General features: G+C 47.6%; 2 protein-coding genes across 4 annotated transcripts in view; one reads left to right on the top strand and one right to left on the bottom strand.

The window, feature by feature from the left end:
* Positions 1-1,615: 1,615 nt before the first annotated feature.
* On the bottom strand, positions 1,616-12,987 carry MLANA (melan-A). Of its 2 annotated transcripts, none has more exons than XM_060269194.1 (5): positions 12,898-12,987; positions 7,600-7,694; positions 4,930-5,026; positions 4,185-4,289; positions 1,616-2,398 (listed from the first exon to the last, which is right to left on the bottom strand). In XM_060269194.1, exons 2-5 carry the CDS (start codon positions 7,671-7,673, stop codon positions 2,330-2,332), a joined length of 345 nt encoding a protein of 114 aa, XP_060125177.1. In that variant the 5' UTR covers positions 7,674-7,694; positions 12,898-12,987; the 3' UTR covers positions 1,616-2,329. The 2 variants fall into 2 exon arrangements, with proteins under 2 accessions (XP_060125177.1, XP_034996949.1); XM_035141058.2 differs by lacking the exon at positions 12,898-12,987 and adding an exon at positions 9,664-9,794.
* A 5,939-nt stretch (positions 12,988-18,926) lies between these two features.
* Positions 18,927-24,115, top strand: part of ERMP1 (endoplasmic reticulum metallopeptidase 1) — a 53,596-nt gene continuing 48,407 nt past the window's right edge. For both annotated transcript variants that reach the window (XM_060268853.1, XM_060268851.1), the window contains exon 1: positions 18,927-19,394. In XM_060268853.1, the coding sequence (XP_060124836.1) occupies positions 19,042-19,394 (353 nt within the window). In that variant the 5' untranslated portion in view covers positions 18,927-19,041. The remainder of the gene's footprint in view (positions 19,395-24,115) is intronic.

The raw sequence follows: 24,115 nt of genomic DNA, 5'->3' as shown, positions 1-24,115 counted from the left end.
TTAAAAATGATGTATGTAAGTGCCCTTGCTGTCAGCTCTCAACTCGCCACTCCTTGGTTCTTGGAAGTGCCTCTTACTTTGCCTTGATCTTTTGAGTACCTTAATGGTATGGAAGGGAGGTTGGGCAAGAGGGATACTGCAATTGTACACAGACCTATTCATGGATATCCGTACCTTCCCTGAAAGTCAATACTGTCCCATACCTGCAAAACTGGAGATCCGCAACCAGAGAAATGTGCTGCAGCAAAGTATGTTGGTGCTCCATTCTTTACACGAGTTGCTGTTTGGTCAGTGAAATTATCTATTGGGGGGGGGGGACCCTTACCTTTCACATACTGGTTTACAGTCCTTGTTCTTGTCTGCTACTTTGGCTATCTTCACTCTTTGTTTGCAGCGAAACAGAAAGTTATAGTAGACATGGTAACTTCCTGATGCCGTGCGGTAATGATGCTGAGGCCAAACAAAGCCTTTCCATTAGCCCACCAGCATTTCCAACATTAGAGGTACACAGTTGGTTTACTGCCAAGGAAGTTAGGCTGACACTGTCAAAGAGTGGATTGGGCTTTGCTGCGGCCAATTATGTTCATGGAACACAATATCTTTCACCCCATTTAAGTGCAGCACCAGTATTAACTGCACGTTAGCTCCCCTTAGCTGCTCCTGGTAATGGCCGAGACCAATTACCACTCTTAATTTTATCATGTACATGGCACAATTTGCTTGATTAATGTCTTCTCCCTGATTGCACATCTAGTATCATCTCTGTTGGGCTAGACAGTTCCTTTTATATATATATAAAAAGGCAAAAGCAAATGCTGGAAGCATATGCTGAAACAATTGTATAGGATAAGTCTTATTTGGACTGCAACCGCAGTGCTGTGGGATAGGTAGTTTAACATGTTTTCCCATGCAGTTTCCTTGGTGGTAAGCCTCTCCAAGCTGCTATTGGCTTTGGAGCAATGCTGGTCTACAGATACAACACAGGCAAGTCCAGTGCTTTCTTTTTTTCTATTAAAAATGTTTAGGGGTACATGTCCATTTTCCCGCAGATCATTGCTTCTGCAAGTGTCTGAAATTGCGGAAATGGGGGAAATAGTTAACCTGGTCCCAGAGTAATGGCCGCAATCCATAACCTCCATGGTAACTATAAAGAAAAAAAAGATGTAGGTAAAACTTGCCATGGAATCTTCCATATCACAATGGAGCTATGTACACATGAAATGCATTAAGGCCGTTGCTGTTCACCCCAGAGAGGAAATGGATGTATTTACCCACATAAATTGCTTGCTAGATTTACCTGCCCCTGCAACCACACATTCCCTGAATGTGGAAATATTGCCTTAAGTGACTCCACCCAGGATTTCCCCCTGAAATGGCTTGGCACCAGCTTTTCTTTCTCCCCATAGAGTGGGTTTCAGGGCCCATCAGAATCTCCCGTTCCCCACCACACACTAGAAATCATTGTGTTGCTATTTGAATTACCGGTAAGTGGGATCTCAGGTGGGCTATTCCACCTTCACGTCTAGTTTGCCTTGTAGAGAAATGGCTCGTGAGACAAGAGAGGAGACTCCTGGGAGGCCAACGTTCGCTGAGAGCTGAGCAAATAAAGCACAAGAAGCTAAAAGGGGCTTTATTTATTCGCATGCCACATAATGAGAAGCATTAAAGAGATAAAATCATTTATTCTTTTAGTAAATCTCAAAAAGAACCAAAGAGTAATAGAGTCCATGTGTGAGGGTTATTATCAGTGCTTTTTCCCCCCTGGGGATACACATACCCCTAAACATTTTGTGAATCTTTGTACTTTTGTCCATTTACTGCAGGCATCCCCAAACTGCGGCCCTCCAGATGTTTTGGCCTACAACTCCCATAATCCCTACCTAACAGGACCAGTGGTCAGGGATGATGGGAATTGTAGTCCAAAACATCTGGAGGGCCGAAGTTTGGGGATGCCTGATTTACTGTATTCTTCCCGATTTGAACTATCAAACAGTAATTTCTTGAGTCAAAATGAAAGCACCCATAAACTTCTTTTAAAGCACTGGTTCAGGAAGGCTGGTCCTTGCTCTTCGGTATTTGTTATATTTTATTCCAGGAGCGATACCAAGCATATCAGAGCATCTCTTACACTGAATGACTCCAGGCAACTGGAATGCAGGTACAAAAGCATTCCAGTTATCTCATACAATTGGGAACAGCTGCATTTTCTTAAGCAATAATGGCTTCTAGAAACATTCGCAATAGCATGCATTGTTTTTCAAGAGGTGTAGCTAAAAATGAAAGACGGTGCGTGTAATCATTCAAGCGCTGGATTTAAATGGTTCCTGCTTCATGGTGCATATGGTGGTGGCAAAAGGGTGGCAGATATTTTGTCATAGGCCGGTGGAGCATCAGGCACCTGTGAAAATGGAAGTCAGGAAAGGGAAAAGTTATTCATGATATGCTAAGTTGTAAATAAAAAGGTAAAGGGACCCCTGACAGTTAAGTCCAGTCGCGAACGACTGCGGTTGCGGCGCTCTTCTCACTTTACTGGCCGAGGCAGATGACATTTGTCCGCAGACAGTTTTTCCGGGTCATGTGGCCAGCATGAATGAGCTGCTTCTGGCGAAACCAGAGCTGCGCACAGAAACGCCGTTTACCTTCCCGCCGGAGCGGTACCTATTTATCTACTTGCACTTTTGACATGCTTTTGAACGGCTAGGTTGGCAGGAGCTGGGACCGAACAATGGGAGCTCACCCCGTCGCAGGGATTCAAACCGCTGACCTTCCGATCAGCAAGCCCTAGGCTCAAGGCGCTTTATAGCTTCATTAAGCTAATAATGCCAGACGGTTCTTAATGTGCTTCCCATAATCATCACATTCAAACATTATGTCAAGATTGCTGGCATCTCTCTGTCTCGAGAGACAATGGAGTGTGCCTCCAGGAGTGAAGTTGAACCACGGTGTTAGCAGCAACGAAGTGACCTGCGCCCTGGACTGCGCAGACATCAGCCTTGAGGATGTGGTCCAAAGGAAAGCAGAGCAAGACATTTGGCACCAGCTTAGCTGCAGGAGTTGCCAGAAGGAGACTTCCAACCATCTTAGCAACTCCACTCCATATATCTGACAAGGCAGCTTTAGAATCAGAGTTTTCCTCCTTCTAGATGGACTACCTTCTCGGGTTGATGAGTTTCCCCCTCACTTCCCTCTACACCACTATAGGTCTTGACGGCTCAATCTGCCGGAGCCTGTCTTCACCTACAGGGAAAGTCTGTAACTCACTGAGGGTTTGAGACCCATTGGCCACCCTCACTTGGCTTAGCCAGCCAGTCAAAGCCACATGGAAAAGTACATGAACCTGACTTTTGAAGAATTTGTAAGTAAACAATTTTCTATGGTAAGGGAAGAGGGAAGCTTTGGAACTCATAAGGGCGTATTTTAAAGGTCTAACAGATTATATTTCCACACTTGACTTTGCTGTATATATATTTTATTTTAAATCTCTGCTGGAGTTCACTCACCAAAGAGTAGTCGTCCGAAACCTGTACCTCAGCATGCAGGAATTCTCCTTTTCGTATACCTATTCCCGACCAACACTATTGACAAGTAGTTCCACAGGACACTAAAGCCTCGGTTCCTGGTAAAGGCCTTTTGAACCTCAGGGCCATGGGGTACCAGCCACCCCATCAGAATATCTCAGGGAGGAAATTTCATTTGTAAAAAATCATTCAGCCCCTATTATTCTGTACCAGTGTGGTGTTGATTCTTCAGCAACAGTTATTTATTTGTTCATTTCATGTCCCACCTTTGCTCTAAGGAGCTCAAAGTCACATGGACACCCCCATTTTAACCTCAGAACAACCCTGTGAGATAGGTTAGGCTAAGATGCAATGACTGGCCCAAGGTCACCCCGTGAGCAACATGGCTGAGTGGGGATTTGAACCCCAGTCTCTCAGGTCCTAGTCTAAAGCTCTAACCCAGGCACCCCCAAACTGCGGCCCTCCAGATGTTTTGGCCTACAACTCCCATGATCCCTAGCTAACAGGCCCAGTGGTCAGAGATGATGGGAATTGTAGTCCAAAACATCTGGAGGGCTGAAGTTTGGGGATGACTGCTCTAACCACTACACCCCACTGGCCCTCTCACTGCACTCTCTGGTGATCATGGAAAGGGTTTCCAAATGTTAAGAGAGAAGATAATCTTACCACATGGCTTCTGTTGCTGTTGTATTCCTGCAAGGGCAATTTGGAGCCCAGCAAACCACTTTTGCCTTCCGAGATCCTTCCAGTGATCTCTCCAAAATTCTTACTCTGTGGCACACAGGGAGAAAAGGGCAGAGAGACGAGACATTTGAGTGCAAGGAAAATTAGAAGGTCCATAATAATAAAAACACCAGTAATGAGAATTAAGTCTAAGAGTGTTTTGCACATGAGGCCTATATCTGTTTGTGGCTTACATCATCTGTCTGTAATGTCAATGTGCTTTCAGTTTCTTTTTTATCCGCATTCACATGTGGTCTCGCACAAAATTTGCTCTTTAAGTCGCAGTGAAAGTGGGGTCCTACTTGCTCTCGTGTGATTCTTAACGAGCTATAGTCTTGCAATACAGCCTAGCTGCTTCAACCTTTGGCAACCCTCTGCGGGCTGCGTCTGATGGGGATCTCCCAAACATCTGGAGGGCAATCAGGCTGGCAAAGGCTGTCATAGGCTATTGTGCACATTGAGTACACCCAAGGCTTAACTTATGACAGGGCTAGTATCTGCTCCCTATGTTTAGGTTTAACTCTAGATCATAGGAAGTACAGTGCCAGAGTGTATTTGCCTCACCAGTACTGAGTAACCATGAAGTGTATTTGCACATCAGAATTTAGGGGGAAAGACTACTGGACTGTGGATCCTGGACAGAACTGAAATGCAGCTTTTTAAATTTTATTTTAATTTTTATCCTTACCAGAAGGCTTCTATAACCATTGCGCTTTTTGTAATACCAACAGCCAATAATCAGCAAAGCTGTAAGAATCACAACAAGAATTCCAATGCCTGCAGCCCTGTTTGGGAAAGAAGAAGAAGACACCATTACAAAACACAGATGGGAACAAGGAAGATTTTACTATGCCCTGTTTAACACCGGGTCAGGCAAACCAGTAGACGCAACAACTGGTTTTTCCTTTTGTAGCTTTGTAGGGAATGCGATCAGCATGTTGAATCAACTCTATGAAACTCTGCATATTCAGTACAGAATTTGTGCAAAAAAACCCACCAAAAACCCACAGGCAGGCAGGAACAAAGAAATAAAGATGGGCTTTTGATTATGGGCTGCAATACAACTGGCACACTGCATAATGAGGCTTCCATCCAAATATATTTTGATATGGAATTATCTCCTTATTACAACACTGACACAATAGGATTTAGAGGGGGTGTAAGGGCCGAGTTCAAAAATATTTCATGCTGCAGCTGAAAATGGCATGCACATAACTGCATCTCACGCAAGAGACAACCTCTCACACAGTGGAGGGGACGGGTACGTCCCCCTGAGGGTGATGGGACGTAAAAGTGAATGCGCAAATGATTATTTGTTTATTTGTGGTGTTTATAGTCCACCTCTCACCTGAAAGTCCCAGGGTGGAAAATACATAAATACGCTGAAATTGAACAATGACAATAAAATCGGAACAATAAAAATAAGAAATAAGGCAGGCGCGGCAGTGAAAACAAACTTATCAAAACTCAATGCACCTCTACCAAAGGTCTGGGCAAAGAGGAGCATCTTCACCTGCCATAAAAAAAGGAAGCAGAACGGAAGCAAGATGCCCCTCAGAGAAGTCATTCCAAAGGCACGATGCTACTGCAAAGAAAGGTAAGGTAAAGGTAAAGAACCACTGGACGGTTAAGTCCAGTCAAAGGTGACTATGGGGTTGCAGCGCTCATCTCTCAGGCTGCGGGAGCTGACGTTTGTCCACAGACAGCTTTCTAGGTCGTGTGGCCAGGTTGACTAAACTGCTTCTGGTGCAACGGAACACCGTGACGGGAACCAGAGCACACGGAAAAACCATTTACCTTCCCACCGCAGCAGTACCTATTTATCTACTTGCGCTTGCATGCTTCTGAACTGCTAGGTTGGCAGGAGCTGGTACAGAGCAATGGGAGCTCACACCGTTGTGGGGATTCAAACCGCCGACCTTCCGATTGGCAAGCCCAAGAGCCTCAGTGGTTTAGACCACAGCGCCACCCACGTCCCTTGCAAAGAAAGACCTCCGAAGGACACCCTGAATGTAAACCTCACTGTGTTCAATAAGATGACATCTTGTATGTCAAAAGTTCCATTAAGCTTGGGATATTCAACTTAGGAATGTAGGAAGGTGCCTTAAATTGAGTCAGACCCTTGCTCTGTATGGCTTGATAATGTCTACCCGGACTAGCAGAGGCTATCTGGGGCTCCAAGCAGGATTCTTTCCCAGGTCTACCTAGAGATGCTAGGGATTCAGAGTCCCATGGTCCACCAACTAAGCTATGCCAGGCACTCAAATCAACCTCGGGCAACCCTCCTCGGTGGGCTGGGTCTGATACCAACCAGAACGAAAGACACAGAGGAAGATACTGGAGGCCTCAGAGGAATGTGGGAAACGGTCTATTTGTGCAGAGAGGTGTTTCCTAACACAGACATCTGAGTCAAAGGAAATCCCAGAACACAGACTGTTGACAACTTTGTGTCCAGCAGATAACAAGGCAACAGCTTTCTGATCAAAGCTCTGTGTAGACCATCACCTATGACTCCCTGCTAACCCAAATTGGCTACATTGATTGGACCTGGCCCCCTCAGTCATGTGATTGTGTAACTACGAATGTAACGCAATTAGCATTATGAGCATAATTAGTGTTGTCAACCTGTTACTGAGAATTTCAGTAAAAGGTGAATTAATTACTGTGTTGTCATATCAACTCCCATCTCTCCAAGATTCTTGCTCTGTTGACCAGGGCCTTGATCACCTGCTAGCAGGAGGTATTTTAAGAGATAACGTTTCCATCACTGGCCTCTTTAGGTCGCCTATATTCATATGTAGGTCCCGGCTTTTGCCATGCTTACTGGCACTCACCCCTCACAGTTTTGTGACAGCCTATTTAACTACTGTTGTTAGAAGGGTGGGGTACGATTTGGCTTAAATTACTGAGAAAAGTCAGGTTTGGGTTTTCATTAGAAGCCCTCAAGCTTCCCCACCCCAATAATTTGAGCCCTGGGCCAGGCTGCTAACCACCTCTTATGGTGTAGCTTAGACTGTGCCATTCTCACATTGACCCTGCCGCTCCCCTGGTCTACTGCATAAACTGTGAAGAACTGAAGTCAGGGTGGGTAATCTTCAAAAGCCTGGAGATATTAGGGATTAGATGCAGTGAACCAGCACATCAGAAGCCCAACAAGAACAACACATTCATGCAGGCACACCCTTAGGACAATCACAGTTGGGGGTAGTGGTTATAAATTGATGAGCTGAGAGCTGATCTTGTCTCTGAGCAACACCCTGAACTCAGATGGAGAAAATCACTCTCCCTTTTGCGACTAAAATTGCACATTTGGAAGGGCATTGAAATAGTCGGTCAATAAGTCCGATGCTCTGCTTACTCTTCCGCTGACAGAGAGCTGGATCCCTTTCCTCGAGCAAAGTTGCCATCTAGGTAGTGCTGTCCCCTGGGCATCTTGTTTGGTTCAGATCAAACCTACAAAATGGACAAAGGGGTGACCATTCTCCACGTGGCATGTTCATTGTATCCTTGATCATCTTGGCAGAAACACAGCATCACTTCTTGACAGGACAGTTTCTTAAGAAAGAAAACAGCTTACTGGCCATTATCCCCAAACATGCAGAGCTACTCAGCTGAAGTCTTGGGTGGTGACCATCTAGGGCAGGCATAGGCCCTTCAGATGTTTTGGGACTACAACTCCTATGATCCCTAACTAACAGGACCAGTTGGTCAGGGATGATGGGAATTGTAGTCCCAACACATCTGGAGGGCCGAGTTTGCCTACGCCTGATCTAGGGTTCAGAAAGGTTTTTATTTTTACGTTTTTTTAAAATTTTATTTTATTGTCTTTCCTAGTTTGCTTTAGATATCGTCTCAATCCTTCGAAAGAGGGGGGGAAGGATGGTGGGGAAATGATTAGACATTAATGCATTAAAGGCAAATGTTTGCACTGACCACTTAAAGGAAATCTCAATGAGTGAATGAGCCGGTTGCTTATTAAAGCATTTAAATAGTTCTGCATGTGAAGAATCTGAGTGAAATAAATAGTCTCATCGACATTTCCCCACACATTTACTTCTTTCCTCCCATGCACTCTGGTTTTAGAGGGCGGGGGGGACGGGGACGGGGACATTTCAGACTATTGTAATCTGCAGAATATCTATATGCATAGCAGGTTCAGAGCACATGCATTTTATAGCGTAGGGTGGGCCAAAGGTTTTGCATTCAGAATCATCCTATATTTAGTCTCTTGCATACCCAGTTAAAAGGTAGAACAGAGAGCAAGTTATGTGAAAGAGGCTGTCTGAGCCCTTGAAGACCTGCTGTCAATCAGAGCAGACAATTCAGGGCTAGCTGGTCAAACATTCTGGTAATGTAGCAAAGAGACAGAAAGTGGACTGCAGGGCAGGCCTGACTCTGAAATTTTATCCTTGAATGCTATCAAATTTAAACATGGTAAAAAACAAACACACACACTTTTAATTCATAAAAGAAAGGGGGAAATGTTTTAAATACAGTAATAAAAAGTGGGCAGAGTGTTCTTACAGCTAGATAGCATCAATTTTTTAATGGCGCCAGATCACTGACTGCAAGAGGGAGTTGGGTCAGTTATTACACCAAAACGTAATAAACCTATTTAAAAAAATGAAATAAACTTCCAGTCCCTGGACCACTGTTTGAAGAACAGAGAGAGATTCCAGGATTTAGATTAGAATTCGGTGACCCTTGATTTTTTTTGGGGGGGGGGGAAGGGAGACACTGGAGCATTGTGTAACTTTAAAAAAAAAGAAAAAACTTAATAGGTTTTGCTATTAGGATGTGAATGAACACAACTCTGCAAAGGCAGTAGACCAATATTGCCCTGTGCTTTTCCTAATGTCACAATCTGATGGATTTATCTGGTTGTTATTTGTGTAAATACCCGAGGAAAATTAACCAGCCATATCAAATCCAACTGAATGGCTTTATCCAGAAAAGCACACAGATAAACATTTTAGCTGCAGTCTTGCCCACAGCTATGCTACTTAAATCTAATTAAATGAAAGGAGATTGAAACAGCCTATATCAAGTGCAGGATTGCAGGCTCTGATTTCAGCAGTGCACAGAATAGTAAATTGCGCTGTGAACTAAAATTACAGAGGTACCACAGTCAGGTAAGGAAGGGGGAGGAACCCATGCTAAAGGTCCCACAATTTAAGAAGCTTATTTCTTAATCAAATACATTTTTTCAGAGATAAGAAAACTGGTCAAACTGAAATTTAATAAAAATCCTGTGTATCTGATGAAGTGTGCATGCACACGAAAGCTCATACCAAAATCAAAACTTAGTTGGTCTTTAAGGTGCTTTTTTATTTTGTTTCGACTCAGACCAACACGGCTACCTACCTGTAACTGAAATTTAATACAATGTGAAAATCTTGTGAAATAAATAAACAAGGCTTACCTTTCTTGCAGACTTTCTGGCTGAGTGCTAAGGCATAACCAGATTTCCTTCCTCCTCTATCTCTTTTTTACTTTTTTAATTTTCCTCCTTAGGACTACTGAGCTCTCATGACCATCACGAGTTTGAATTCCTGGCGGCGCAGCTTTTTGATCGCTTTAATTGGCGTGAAAGGCTAAGACCCAAGAAATGGTTTCTGTTCTTTCCATTTCTACCCAAACCCCTCCCAGAGGGAAGCCACATTCAGTTCAGTGGGGACTTGCTCCCTAGCTAAGTGTGTCTAGGATTGCAGCCTTATGCAAACCAATAAAGAGTAGCTGTTCAGTTATTGTGTGCAGCAATCCATGCCTCTTTTCTTGGAGCACTGCAGAGGGGCAGAAGCAAATGCTTAATACAAGTACAAAGGACAGCTGCTGGTATGATCATCTCAGCTCAAACTGCACCTGAATTCTAATAATCGGGTGGCCTGATGGGACCCCGAAGTTGTGGGGATGCCAATGAAACTGTCCTATCTAAGCTCCATCATTTTTGACATCAAAGAGGGTACTTGCATCAAGGCCTCTGCTGTTTAAAATATGGTGAGATTAATATGGAAAGAGACTTCCCTGCAAGCTGGTTAAGGGCTCAGCCTGCAATCTTGTAAAACAAATGTAAAGATTTTTTTAAATAAAAATAAATTAAAGATTTACACAAAAGCTACCTATAGAAATATAGAACCAATAAGGAGGTGGGGTTCATTCTAGAGGGGTTCATCTGAATTAACTGCCCATACAGCATTGAACACGAACTGGTAGCAGGCAATAAATAAAAGGTCTAATTAGTGATGTGTATAGATGCTAGGGGGGTGGAGGTGGCGCTGTGGTCTAAACCACAGAGAGCCTCTTGGGCTTGCCGATCAGAAGATTGGCGGTTTGAATCCCCGCGACGGGGTGAGCTCCCGTTGCTCTGTCCCAGCTCCTGCCAACCTAGCAGTTCGAAAGCACGTCAAAGTGCAAGTAGATAAATAGGTACCACTCCGGCGGGAAGGTAAACGGCATTTCCGTGCGCTGCTCTGATTCGCCAGAAGCAGCTAGTCCTGCTGGCCACATGACCTGGAAGGTGTCTGTGGACAAAACTGCCGGCTCGCCCGGCCAGTAAAGCGAGATGAGCGCCGCAACCCCAGAGTCGTCCGCGACTGGTCTTAACTGTCAGGGGTCCCTTTACCTTTTATAGATGCTAGGAGAGGATAAATTTATTGATTACTATCCTTCCTTCCTCCCTCAGGTCTGTGAGTTCAGCAGAGGGTCTCTTAAGATGGTGTCTGAGTAATGGACCTACTAGGCACAGATTTTCTGCCTGTATTTTTCACTGTCCTGTCCGGCTTTAATAAATTCGATGGGGGTGGGGCACAATACTTGAGTGAAAGAGTATAATACTCACCACTTGGTTTTCTCTAAAGTCCAGCATGTGCCTTTTTTATTTATTTTAAAGCATGTAAATATTTGCTTCAGGCCACCACAACAGTTGCATGGAGTGCCATCAAAATTAGCACCTTTTCCATGCTACGTTATCCTACATTGCACAATTAATATTAATAACCGAGCAGTTTATAAGGTGAAAACATGGACTTGAGCCCATGGAAGCAGGGTAGAAAGAGCCATGAGGTTGGGGGGGGGAGAGAGGGAAAGCAGGGGGGGAATAGCATGAGACCCAAAGTCAATGAGAGGCTTTCTTGTACTCCTTATGGCTAAAAACAAATCAGGTATACTTTCTTCCCTCTCAGAGAAGAATCCATCAATAACGGCTTGCAGAGAGAGCGCATTACATAAAGGGGTTCTTTGTCAGTGCCAGCAGCCAGGCAGTCACAAATAGCCCATGTGATGATAATGCCAATGCATTTGTGCTTTGCCCATGGGCTGATTTTACATTCAGATGACTCAAGATTCCAGATGTCAAAGGTCTATTATTCTCAAGAGCGATGAAGAGATCCCCGTCCGTGTTAGCTAATGCCTTCGGAGCAGGCAGTTGCAGAAAAATATTAATAACCGAGCAGTTTATAAGGTGAAAACATTGGCTTGAGCCTGGTCTTGGTTTTGCTGGGGGGGGGGTCTTTATTAGTCTGCTCGTATAAATTCCAAATTGGCTATATATTAACCGCCCCCTTCCCATTTTAACTCCTATGCAGCTGGCAGAAGACCTCTTTACAGATCTATTTCTTTTTTTAAATCCATTTTGTTGTTGTTGTCTGGTAAAGCCACTTCCGCGCCTGCTACAGACGTGGGGTTGTGGGCTTCCCGACTGAACCATTGCACAGGGGCTGCCAGCTCAGCCCCTGCGCAATGGAAGGTTCTCACCTGCATCACACCCGGGCCGACCAATCAGGTCGGTCGGGGGCAGGGCTTCGAGTTTAAAGCTCCCTGCAGGCGGGAACTCTGCCTCTTTTGCCCCGTTCACCGGAGCGAACGATTCACCCGCCCGCCCACCCCTTAGGTAGGGGACGTCAGTTGGTCGCCCTGGTTGGCCAGGGGGCCTGGTAGGATTTTTCCCATTGGGGGTTAGCTGCAATGGGTTTTTTGCCTACCTCATAGCAATCCGTCACAACTTAGGTTAGGCGGTTAGGCGTTGGAAATTTGCATAACAATTAGACGGAGAGGGGCAGGTTACGTCAGCAACTGCCCAAATTTGGAGAAGTAATTCCGTTAAAGGATTCCGGGGGCGGGGCTTGGTCCTGAGCCTGGAGATGCCAGGGCCGTAGGGCACGCCCCTTCGGTGGCCACAGGAGGACTTCCGGTAGATGTACATCACTGGGCTCCTTACTGGTGCTTAACTTCTCACGGGCTCCAACACACGGGTTGGAGTCGGATATAGTCTGATTCCAACGCCTAAGCCAATTCTGCTCAACATTCGTAATCAATAAAGTTGTGGCCTTAACCACCCAATTAAACTTATTTACCACGTCTTGTGTCTTTATTACACGGGAAGGAGGGACATTGCCACACAACACCCAGCAGAAGTATTTCTACCGGTACCATGCTACTCCTAAGTGCCGAGCAGGGCCAATCATTGTGTTGACCAGGAAAGGCGAGCTGGTTTGGAAGCCCTGCTTGTGGCCAACAATGGCCAAGATGACCCTGGGAGCAGCTGTAGCATGGAGCTCATCTGCATTTCACATGATTGGATGTAGCCCCAGGCACAGCTAAAGGGGGAGGAGGCGATGGTTAATACAAGCCACCTGTGTTCCCAGGTAACGTAGCCTACCTGGGTCTCTAAAGGTTGTGTGTGGAGTTGGGTACCGACAAGCCATCTTCTCGCTACGGAGTCTTTTCCACCGAACGCTGTGCTCAGGGGTGAGGAGGGAGCCTTCGGACCTTTGCTGTAAGTTTGTCCCTTTAAAAAAATTACAAGTTAGACCTCATCTCTCATCTTTCTTTGGAATCCCTGTGTATCTGAACTCTTGCGAGTCCACTTCCCGCTCAGTCAGCTCCAGCGCTGTATTTACGTCTAAGCTAAACAAGGTATAGCTTAGGGCCCCACTCTCTTGGGGGCCCCCAAAAAAAATTAAAGGAAAAAAGACTGGATGTACATTTCCAAAATATAAGATAAAAACAAAATAAAACCTACATACAGCAACAGTGTTTTGTGTTGTGTAGGCTCCTATGATGTAAGTCATGGGCCCTGCCTGCTAGCCTGCTCCCTAAAATATCACTGGTTTGCTATTACGGGTATTATTTCATGTTATAGCAAGTTTCTAAAGACTAGATTATGAGTCTTTGTAAATTGTGTTTCTAAAGGAACTTTTATTATTGCCAAATGCCAATGCGTTTGCGTTAGTAAGTTTGTTATGAATGCCTAATCATTTTAAGTTAGAGCTTAAAAATTATTTCACTATTAATATATTTCTTAATTGTATTTCACTATTAAGATACTTCTTCTTAATTGTATTTCAGTTCAACAATTACTTTGATAAAAATACATGTTTGTTACGTGCAAGTGGCTTTAGATACCCATTAGGTCCATAAGTTACCATATAGCATATATTCAACACAAAAAACAGCGACAATTTGTTGTTGACAAAGGACAGCTGGACATATAAAGGGCCCCATTACCTTCAGTAGCTTAGGGCCTCATCAAACCGAAATCCAGCCCTGGTCACCTCTTGTACATGAAATAGGAGAGGGTTCATTTTGTGCTTCATTCCTATACAGCTTTATATTTTTAAGGGAAATAAAAATCTCAAAAGCAGTTTACAACACGTTAAAATGTCGAATGAAACAATCTGGAATAAAACGTTACTGAAGAAAGTAAACTATAAACTAAAATAATTTCTTAAAGTAGGGTTGGCCATACGTCCAGATTTTCTGGGGGGGGGGATTTCAGGAAATCGCCACAATGTCCAGGTTTTTTAAACTCCCCCCCCTCAAAAAAAGGGTCAACTTTTACTTCTTTAAATATGGCAACCCTATCTTAAAGATTACAAATAACGCATTACAAAATGCACATTTAACGGAGCAAAGCTAACAACAAAATTAATTTAAACATTTCAAAAGAAAACATTACTAAAGGAAGTCGAATATGAAATGCACATTTAAGACAGCATTCATTCCCTTTCCTTTCAAAAAGTTATTTCCTTTCCTTATATTTGACTGTGAGCCTTCAATCCTTTGTTGTATGATTGGTTTTCAGATGAAACAAAACATGTTATTTTTTAATGTTTCCTCTAGAGGGAACTCCAGTAACATGTCACCTTTACCATCTTGTCTGTGCTAGATGCAGAGATGTTACCGTAGTTAAACGTGAGTCATTTACTTCCTTAAGGAATTCATGTCTGATAAATGGTTCCAATGGATACAAAGAGGGGGTGGTTTTTTGTCCCAAACACATTTTAGCCTTTGGATTATATTACTGCCAAGCTCTTTTCAATGCTAATAGCTTGATATTCCCTTTGTGAGTCCCAAGGATACTAACTTTTGCTTTGGACAAGCAGGAAACTGGATGGAGGAACATTGTGAGGGCATAATGGATGTAGGGTAACTCTGTCGTGACTAATGTAACACTCGTAAGCTTCTTTACATATTTTGTGCTTCAGCTAATATTATTTGAACTCCAATTACTATACTCCAAAAATTATGCTGACATAATCTTCCCTACAAAAATAATCAAGAAAAGTGTGCCACAGGTAGATTAGATTATTTTATATGTGTGTGTTTTAAAAGATATGACCAGCCTCAAGAATTTATGTGCAACTTGTTTTCTCTAAAACAATTGTCTTCTCTAAAAGTATGGTTTTTTTGTTTTTTTAAAAATCCATCTTCAGCAATATACAGAATGTTTCATGGGCGAGTGTCAAACATATTGTAATGTTTATTGGAAACTGTTGAAAAAAGTTTTCTGGCAGAAGTTTAGTGTGACCAACATAACCTAACCAATATAACATGTGGGAATTCTTTAATAGATACCCGCAAATAAATGTCTCTGAAACAAGGCCCATATAACACTTTACTATGAATTCACAATTGCAGATTAGCGTCACATCTCTGTGTTAAAATGGAAGAAAGTGCAATTTCTTCCCTTCCATTTAAGGACAGTCTTGCTATGTTCTTGGGGGGGGGGGGGTGGAAGACTTGCAGACACTGGCAAAAGCCTTTAGGAGCCCCCCAATCTTTAAGATTTATGCTAAATCGGGTTAAAAATGGGGACTTCTCTCGCTTTATTTTCTTTAGTCTGATCTTGCTCTAGTGGGAAGAAGAAAGGCAGAGTGTAAATTTAAAAAATAAAGACTTATGCGCCAACTGTCTTTAAATAAATTCCTTAATTCAAATATTTATTTAGCCCTGTGCATGAAAAGCAACATTTATCCGTCAAACATTCAAGTAGGGTGGCCGGGATGCTATATATGGGCTTAGAACAATTATTATTGCTGTAGCAAGGAATTCAAATTCTTTTTTAAAAAATACAACCGGTAATCCCTTTTCTATATGTTTTTGATCCAGGTTTTGCCACACATCATGGCATAGCAATGAGGCATACAAAATAAAACCAACAAGATAATGGTAGAATTCAGCTGAATACGTTGACTTTGCTGTCTATAATGCTTGGTTGGAAGCCACCCAGAGTGGTTGGGGCAACCCAGTCAGATGGGCAGGGTAGTAATTGTTATTTATTGAAATCGGCTGCAGTTCTCACACTGGGCCACCAGTATGCAAATGAAGGGTTGGGAGCTGCTGTTCAAGGATTGGTTAGCTGGAATTTGTTACTGTTACTAATTGCTTGACATTATATAAGACAGCAAGCTGCGCTGTTGTGGAGAGAGAACATGGAGGAGTTCTAACTGCTGCAATAAAGAGTTGTTGCTTAAAGAAGCTGTGTCTGTTGCCCATCTTTTCCACTATACAACAGTAATTATAATTACTGTGCACCCACAATTTCCGGCGTCTGTGTCTGCGCAGATGCGATTTCCGGCACCGCAGAAGCGACTCCCTGCGCTGCGCCGGTTTAGAGCAGCACGTGGGGACTCGCTGAGCGGGCAGCTCGGTTCGGGGGCGGCTCAGGGGCTGGTTAAATGACCCCCACTTGTGGCCCATGGGCCTTAGGTTGCCGACCCCTGGACTATATCGTTCACATACAGCAAGCAGAACACCTTCCTGTTTCTAAGTAACGGAGAGGGAGAGGGAGCTTGGGCTAAAATGTGGGACTATGTTGTTGATGTAAAACTTGAAAAGCGAGGGGGCTAAAATGTAGCTCTGGTACAAGTAGATGTGGCAGTAACCCTACTTGGGCATTAAAGGAGGGGATGAGGCTGTGACAGATGGACTTTGAGTGATCCCCCTGGGTATCCTGCTGGGATCAGGGCCGGCGCTAGGGTTTTTTGCGCCCTAGGCGAGATCACCTTCTGGCGCGCCCCCCCCACCTTCCCGCTCGGCAATTGGCCAAGGAGGGGAGGAGCCTGGAGTGTGGAGCATGTCCTCCACCGCCCCGCCCCGCAGGCCGCACACTCTTTTTTCCTTTTCTTTTTTTAAAACCCGTCTTCCTAACAACTGGGCGGGCACGCGCTCAGGTTCCCCCGCCTCCCCACCTGCTTCGATTGATTGGTTTGATTTCTGGCTCCGTTGTGTGGCGCGGCCCTGCGCCCCCTGCTGGGCATTGCAGGGAAACGCCTCTGCAGCAGCAGCAGCGAAAGTGGCGGCGGAGGCAGAGAGAGCATTTGCGAGCGGGGAGACACACCAGCGCCCCCTCCATTTTGGCGCCCTAGGCAACTTCCTTAATTTCCTGGGTCTGATAGGTGGATTTAACCAATGTTAAGATACAGGCTAAGCCGCTAAACCATGAATAGGCAAACTAAGGCCCAGGGGCCAGATCCGGCCCAATCGCCTTCTAAATCAGCGTGTTTTTACATGAGTAGCATGTGTGTTATTTAAAATGCATCTCTGGGTTATTTGTGGGGCATAGGACTTTGTTCATTTTCCCCCCCAAAATATATTCCGTCCCCCCCACACTGTCCAGCCCACTGTCCCTCAGACACTTGGCTAAATCCACCTATCAGACCATGGGTGTACCCAGCATGTGGCAGGGGGGAGCAGCTGCCCCCCCTAGAAGCAGGGCAGCTGGAGAGGACAGGCAGGGACGCTGCCTGCTGTGCTCCGCCTCAGCCTGCTTGACATAAACCTGGAACTGGACCTGGGCTAACTTCAGCCCACACTCCTTCAAGTCACAGCGAGCACAGCACAGAAAGTGCTGCCCCACAATGCTCCGTGGCATGTGCTCGCTATGACTTGAAAAAGTGTGGGCTGAAGTTAGCCCAGGTCCAGGTTTCCTTCAACGGAGGCAGCTTCGCTGTTGCTGCCTCGTTTTAGCCACTGCTGCCATTAAAGGAGCGGGAGAGGCAGGAGTGCAAGCGTGAATGGCTCAGTGTGCTGCCCTTGCAAACGGCCCCTTTTCCTCTGGGGGGCGTGGACGTTGACCATGCCTCCTGGGGGGATCCTGGCCATGTCATTGCCAGCTAGCCAACAGGGTGGCTGGGGGGCGTGGCTGGTGTGCCCCCCCTAGCTTTGATCCTGGGTACGCCCATGTATCAGACACAGGAAATTAAGGAAACCTGACACTCCCAAACCCTGGCACCCCAACTCATAACAATATACTGTATAGTAAAACAAAGCAGTATAAAAACAGAAATAATACTGAGGGTTTAAACACCTCCCTCCCCACCCCAAGTAATTTATCCGGCCTGACTGGAAATCTTGTGTACAAAGTGTGGAAAAAGTGGTAGCTTTTTAGCAGGGAAGAGAAAAAATAACTACACATGCTCACTGACATTTCTTTTTATCATCACTTCAGCTGTTCCAGGAGTCCCCCCCCCTGGTGTTTGAGAACAGTAATGGGGCACAGCCGCATCAAATTTGTCACGGTAGACCCCCTTCCCTGCCTGCTATGGGCCTAGCTGCCAAGTTTTCCCTTTTCTCACGAGGAAGCCTATTCAGCATAAGGGAATTTCCCTTACGGTAAAAAAGGGATAACTTGGCAGCTATATATGGGTGATGCAGACACACTGCTGAGCTACTTAATAGGAAGACTAAGCACACTGGAAAACCAAGGACACAAAAAAGAGTTTAAAAAAAATGGAAAGAATTTGACACTTGATCTTTCGAAAGAAGCGCTGACGGAGCCATCGTGGCAGAAACCAGAACTTGGTTCGACTAACTTCCCTCCCTCCCTTGCACACTCTTCCTTCGTTTCCCCGTTCTTTTTATGACTTATCCCCACCTAAACCAGGGGGCGCCCCACCGACAGCAGATCAAAATAACGCCAGGAAGAAGAGCCCTCCCTGCCAGCGCGTTGCACGGGGCATAATGCACGCGCGTACATCTCGGCGGGCGTGCATGCAAGTTTTGCGTCCTTGCAAACAAAACAAAACCACCAGCAGCAACGCGGCTTGCTTTTTTTGAACTGCATCAAAACCAATAGCCTAATGTTATTATTTGCACCCCTCCCACCTCTCTGGCTTGCTCCAGACGCATATTTTGTTTTTTCTGGGGGGGCTGCTGGGGGGGCACCCCAATTTGCCCATCGCTAGGGGACCTTCCCAGGTCCGGCTCTGCGCACGACTCGTGCCAAGAAGGAGCGTGGGCGAGGAGGACCAAGCAGCGCGCGTACTTGCGCCCTGGCGCAAAGTCACCGCGGTTGACCCTGTCGGGGTGGCGGGCGGGCGGGACCAAGAGAAGGAGAAGGAGGAGCGCCGCCTGACATTTCCTGCCCAGGCTACCTTGCGAAGCGACTCCTGAGCCCGCCTCCCTCTCGCGAAAGCAAGGTGGGTTGGCCCCGGCCTTTTGGCCCTCCCGCCGTTGCCATACAGCTGCTGCTGCTGTTGCTGCTGCTGCAAGCCAAAGCCAGGCACCCGAGGTCTCCACCATGGAGCGCAGCTCGGCCGCCGTGGGTGCCGTGAGGCGCCTCCGTACGCAGCAGCAGCAGCAGCACCCTCGCCCAAACCACCACCAGCACCCGCAGCAGCAGCCGCCGCCGTGGCGCCCGGACCAGGAGCCGCCCGACGGACTGGACGGGAAGAAGCTGCCGCCGGGCAGCCGGGGAGGAGGAGGAGGAGGAGCGCGGGGCCTCCCGCTGCTGCTGCTGCCGGAGGCGCGCACGGCCCTGGTGCTGCTGCTCTACTTGCTGGCGCTGCGCGGGATCGCGCACCTCTCCCTGCGGAGGCTGGTGCAGCCGGCGGAGCGCCGCCCCGGCGAGGATTTCAACGCCCTGCGCGCCAGGTAACGCAGGTGGCGGCGGCTAGCGCGCGCTCTGGCTTGCCGGGTCCTAGGTCCCTTCTTCCGTGGCCAAGAGTGGGGTGCGTGGGTGGGCAGGGTGCTCCCCCCCCAAAAAAATCAAGTACATAACTAACTGAGGTTCTGCCCCACCACCCCAATATAAAGCCTGTCAGCCCGCCCCTTCGAACAGGAATCCTGTTCCCTTCCCCCGTCCTCACTGCGCACCTGCATCCCTGGGAGAGGGAGACGTGGGCGTCGCCACAATGCTGTGAAAAGAATCGAAAGCACGCAATTATCTGAGGTCCTGTGTGCCCCCCTCTCCCAGCAGAAGCCTGCACCTCCCCTTGGGAGGATCCCCTTAAAATAACTTTGGCTGCCTCCCTCCCCCCCAAAAAAATCTTTGCTCTGCCCATGGAGAGAGAGGTGGAATGCTCTCCTCCAGGAGGGCCAACTTGGCCCCACACCCATGGGTGCCCAGGGCCGTGGGTGCCACGCAGCGCATGTGGCCCTGGAACTGACATTTGTGGGTGCCCGGCCCCTTCGTGGGAAATTTTGTGGGTAGTTGGGCGGGCACCCAGGGCCCTGGGGTGCTGGTACCTACACCCTCTTCCCTGACTAATGTACAGTGGTACCTCGAGGTTACAAACTCTGCTAACCCAGAAATAGTACCTCAGGTTAAGAACTTTGCTTCAGGACGAGAACAGAAATCGCGGCACAGCGGTAGCGGGAGGCCCCATTAGCTAAAGTGGTGCTTCAGGTTAAGAACAGTTTCAGCTTAAGAACGGACCTCCAGAACATATTAAGTTCTTAGCCCGAGGTACCCTGATGTACCCTGATGTACTTTCACTCTGATCTAGATAGGGGTTTCAAACGTTGTGTCATTGTGTTCCCTATGTACTTTTTGATTTTAGTAGCTAGCAGTAAAGGATAGATGCTCGGCCTGTGTTCTCATACATGGGGGCGTGTTATACATGGAAAAATACAGTATGTCTTGTTTAGCTATTAAGGCGCCTTTAATGTGTAGGTAGGAACGAACGGTGCACTCGTGTATTTGGGATCTCTGTGGTTTAATTGAACTGTGAGAAAGCCCCAGAAGCGGTCTCTGTAATAACAGTAATTTTATTATTTATACCCCGCCCATCTGGCTGGGTTTCCCTAGCCACTCTGGGCAGCTTCCAAACATATGTTAAAACATAATAAATAATCAAACATTAAAAAACCTCCCGATGCAAGGCTGCCTTCAGATGTCTTCTAAAAGTCAGATAGTTTTTAATTTCATTGACATCTGATGGGAGGGCATTCCACAGGGAGGGTGCCACTGCCAAGAAGGCCCTCTGCCTGGTTCCCTGTAACTTTGCTTCTTGCAGTGAGGGAACCACCAGAAGGTCCTCGGCGCTGGACCTCAGTGTCTGGGCTGAACGATGTGGGGTGGAGATGCTCCTTCTGGTATACTGGACCAAGGCTGTTTAGGGTTTTAAAGGTCAGCACAAAGACTTTGAATTGTGCTTGGAAACGTACTGGGAGCCTGTGTAGATCCTTTAGGACTGGTGTTATATGGTCTCGGTGGCCACTCCCAGTCACCAGTCTAGCTGCCGCATTCTGGATTAGTTGTATTTTCTGAGTCACCTTCAAAGGTAGCCCCACGTAGAGCACATTGCAGTAGTCCAAGAGGGAGATAACTAGAGCATGCACCACTCTGGCGAGACAGTCTGCGGGCAGGTAGGGTCTCAGCCTGCGTACCAGATGGAGCTGGTAGACAGCTGCCCTGGACACAGAATTGACCTGCGCCTCCATGGACAGCTGTGAGTCCAGAATGATTCCCAGGCTGCACACCTGGTCCTTCAGGGGCACAGTTACCCCATTCATGCCCAGGATCAGGCCCACCCTGTTGCCCCAAAACAGTACTTCTGTCTTGTCAGTATTCAGCCTCAGTTCTGTTAGCCACCACCCTTCTTTCAACTGCCTCCAGACACACACACAAGACGTTCACCGCCTTCACTGGTTCCGATTTAAAGGACAGGTAGAGCTGGGTATCATCCGCATACTAATGAACACCCAGCCCAAACCCTGTGATGATCTCTCCCAACGGCTTCATATAGATGTTAAAAAGCATGGTGGAGAGGACGGATCCCTGAGGCACCCCCACAAGTGAGCGCCTTGGGGTCCGAATGCTCCCAACACCAGGGCTAGGATGTATGAGGTTAGTGGACAACCACAGCAGAAGATAAATTCCGCTAAATGAAGATGGACAATCCCTGCCTTGGCCTGCTAGAATTTGCTACCAGGCTCAGGTTAAGTTACTGACTTTGGTATACAAAGCTCTCTCTGCCTGGGTTGCAAGTATTTGAAGAAGCGCATCTCCTGCTTCCTGCTTCCTGCTAACCCACGCCTTTCTTTTGCCTCCATCAGGGGCTGTTTTGCTGTATAATAGCATGGAGCAAGCGAGGCCTTCTCTGCTGTGGCCCCCTATATGTTATTCTCCCTCCCATTAGACCTGTGGTTGCCAACAGTTTTCAGATGTCTGTTTAGGATGCAGCTCCCCGCCTGCTCCTGCCTTCCTGTGGAAGTGGCTGGTTTAATGACTGGGTGCTTTATTATTTTATTATATTTATAATATGTGCTGCTCATGTTTACTGGTTTACTGGTTTTCATTTTAATCCATGTAGTGCATTTTATTTGATGAAGTGTTGTATACCACTACAGTGGTATCTCTACTTACACGCACCTCTGGTTACGTATTCTTTGGGATACACACGCGGCAAACCCGGAAGTATTATCAGAGGGGTCCTCACTGACTACCCAGAAGATTTGGGATGAAGTGGGCTCTATCTCACTTAGTTTGGGAGTTTTGCAGAAGTAGCACGAGTCTTGCATGTGTGGAGGAATTGAGAGGGGAGCAGACAGGAATTTTCGCGCCAGTATTTGGAGAGGAAAAGAAGCAATACAAGACCCTTTCACTACTTCCCCTTTGGCAAAAAAAAGACACCAACAACTACCGTGTTTCCCCTTTTTTAAGACGTAATCATAAAGTAAGCCATGGCAGGATTTTTAAACATTTGCGAAATATAAGACATACCCCGAAAATAAGGCATACCTCCATGCCATATGGAGCGAGAAAGCCGAGCGCCCCAGCCAGCCAGCGGGACTCAGAATGTCGGCTGCAGCAGCAGCAGCAGCAGGAGGCCTGACGGCTCGGTGCCTGGAGCCAGAACTGGCGGCTGCAACGTGGAGCGTGCCAAGTTCTCCGCAGCACCAAACAGTTGGAGCGCCCTGCCGGGCTGGGCGAGCACCCCAGCCAGCGGCCTCCGCCCGGCCCAGCCGAGGAGAACTGCCTCGCCGCCACCCACAACCGGCAGCTGCAGCGTGGAGCGCACCGAGCGCTCCGGAGCACCGAGCGCTTGGAGCGCTCTGTCGGGCCGGGCAGAGCGCCTGAGCCAGTGGCCTCCGCCTGGCCCCGCCGAGGAGACCTGCCTCCCCGCTGCCCAGAACCGACGGCTGCAGCGCTGAGCGCTTGGAGCGCCAAGCACTTGGAGCGCCGGCCGGGCGGAGCACCTAAGCCAGCGGCCTCCGCCTGGCCCAGCCGAGGAGACCTGCCTCGCTGCCACCCAGAACCGGCAGCTGCAGCGTGGAGCGCACCAAGCGCTCCGGAGCGCCGAGCGCTTGGAGCGCTCTGTCGGGCCGGGCGGAGCGCCTGAGTTAGTGGCCTCCGCCTGGCCCCGCCGAGGAGGTCTGCCTCCCCGCCGCCCAGAACCGGCAGCTGCAGCGTGGAGCACAGCAAGTGCTCCGGAGCGCCGAGCGCTTGGAGCGCTCTGTCGGGCCGGGCGGAGCGCCTGAGTTAGCGGCCTCCGCCTGGCCCCGCCGAGGAGGTCTGCCTCCCCGCCGCCCAGAACCGGCGGCTGCAGCGTGGAGCACAGCAAGTGCTCCGGAGCGCTGAGCGCTTGGAGCGCTCTGTCGGGCCGGGCGGAGCGCCTGAGTTAGCGGCCTCCACCTGGCCCCGCCGAGGAGGTCTGCCTCCCCGCCGCCCAGAACCGGCGGCTGCAGCGTGGAGCACAGCAAGTGCTCCGGAGCGCCGAGCGCTTGGAGCGCTCTGTCGGGCCGGGCGGAGCGCCTGAGTTAGCGGCCTCCGCCTGGCCCCGCCGAGGAGGTCTGCCTCCCCGCCGCCCGAACTGGCGGCTGCAGCATGGAGCACGCCGAGCGCTCCGCAACGCCAAGTGCTTAGAGCGCCTTGCCGGGCCGGGCGGAGTGCCTGAGCCTGTGGCGTCCGGATCAGCAGAAATCAGGGGACTGGGTGGGAGGGCGACTGCAGCATCCGGAGGGCTGGGGGGTTGCTCTAGGACTTCTCTCCCTCCCTCCTTCTCCGTCTCTTTCCCCTCTCATCAGACACTCATGTGCTGCATCTGCATTGGGATAACTTGATGGTAGAATTTGGGCTAGATGACAGGTAATTTTTTTAAAAAAGACACCCCACCGAAAATAAGACACCCTGTGGTTTTTTGAGAAAAAAAAGTTATAAGACGGTGTCTTAAAAAAGGGGAAACACGGTATCTGATTTACATGTTGAAGTGAAAACTGCTACAGTTGTGTGAAAGGATGTATATTGGAAGGGGGTAAGAACCCAGGAGGTTATCAACCCTGGGCTGATTACAAACCCCAGATGTGTTAAAAGTGCTTGAGAATGCATAATAATAATAATAATAATAATAATAATAATAATAATAATTTTA

Source organism: Zootoca vivipara, chromosome 16 (genome assembly GCF_963506605.1).
Source record: "Zootoca vivipara chromosome 16, rZooViv1.1, whole genome shotgun sequence".
Taxonomy (NCBI): Eukaryota; Metazoa; Chordata; class Lepidosauria; order Squamata; family Lacertidae; genus Zootoca; species Zootoca vivipara.
This window is presented reverse-complemented; position numbering and strand designations above follow the sequence as displayed.

Coding starts and splice junctions, on each gene's coding strand:
- MLANA (XM_060269194.1), bottom strand. CDS start 7,673: ATGCCCAGGGGACAGCACTACCTAGATGGCAACTTTGCTCGAGGAAAG. Junction 5,027..7,599: donor AGCTCTCTGTCAGCGGAAGA/GTAAGCAGAGCA, acceptor TTTCCCAAACAG/GGCTGCAGGCATTGGAATTC. Junction 2,399..4,184: donor ACAGCAACAGAAGCCATGTG/GTAAGATTATCT, acceptor CCATTTTCACAG/GTGCCTGATGCTCCACCGGC.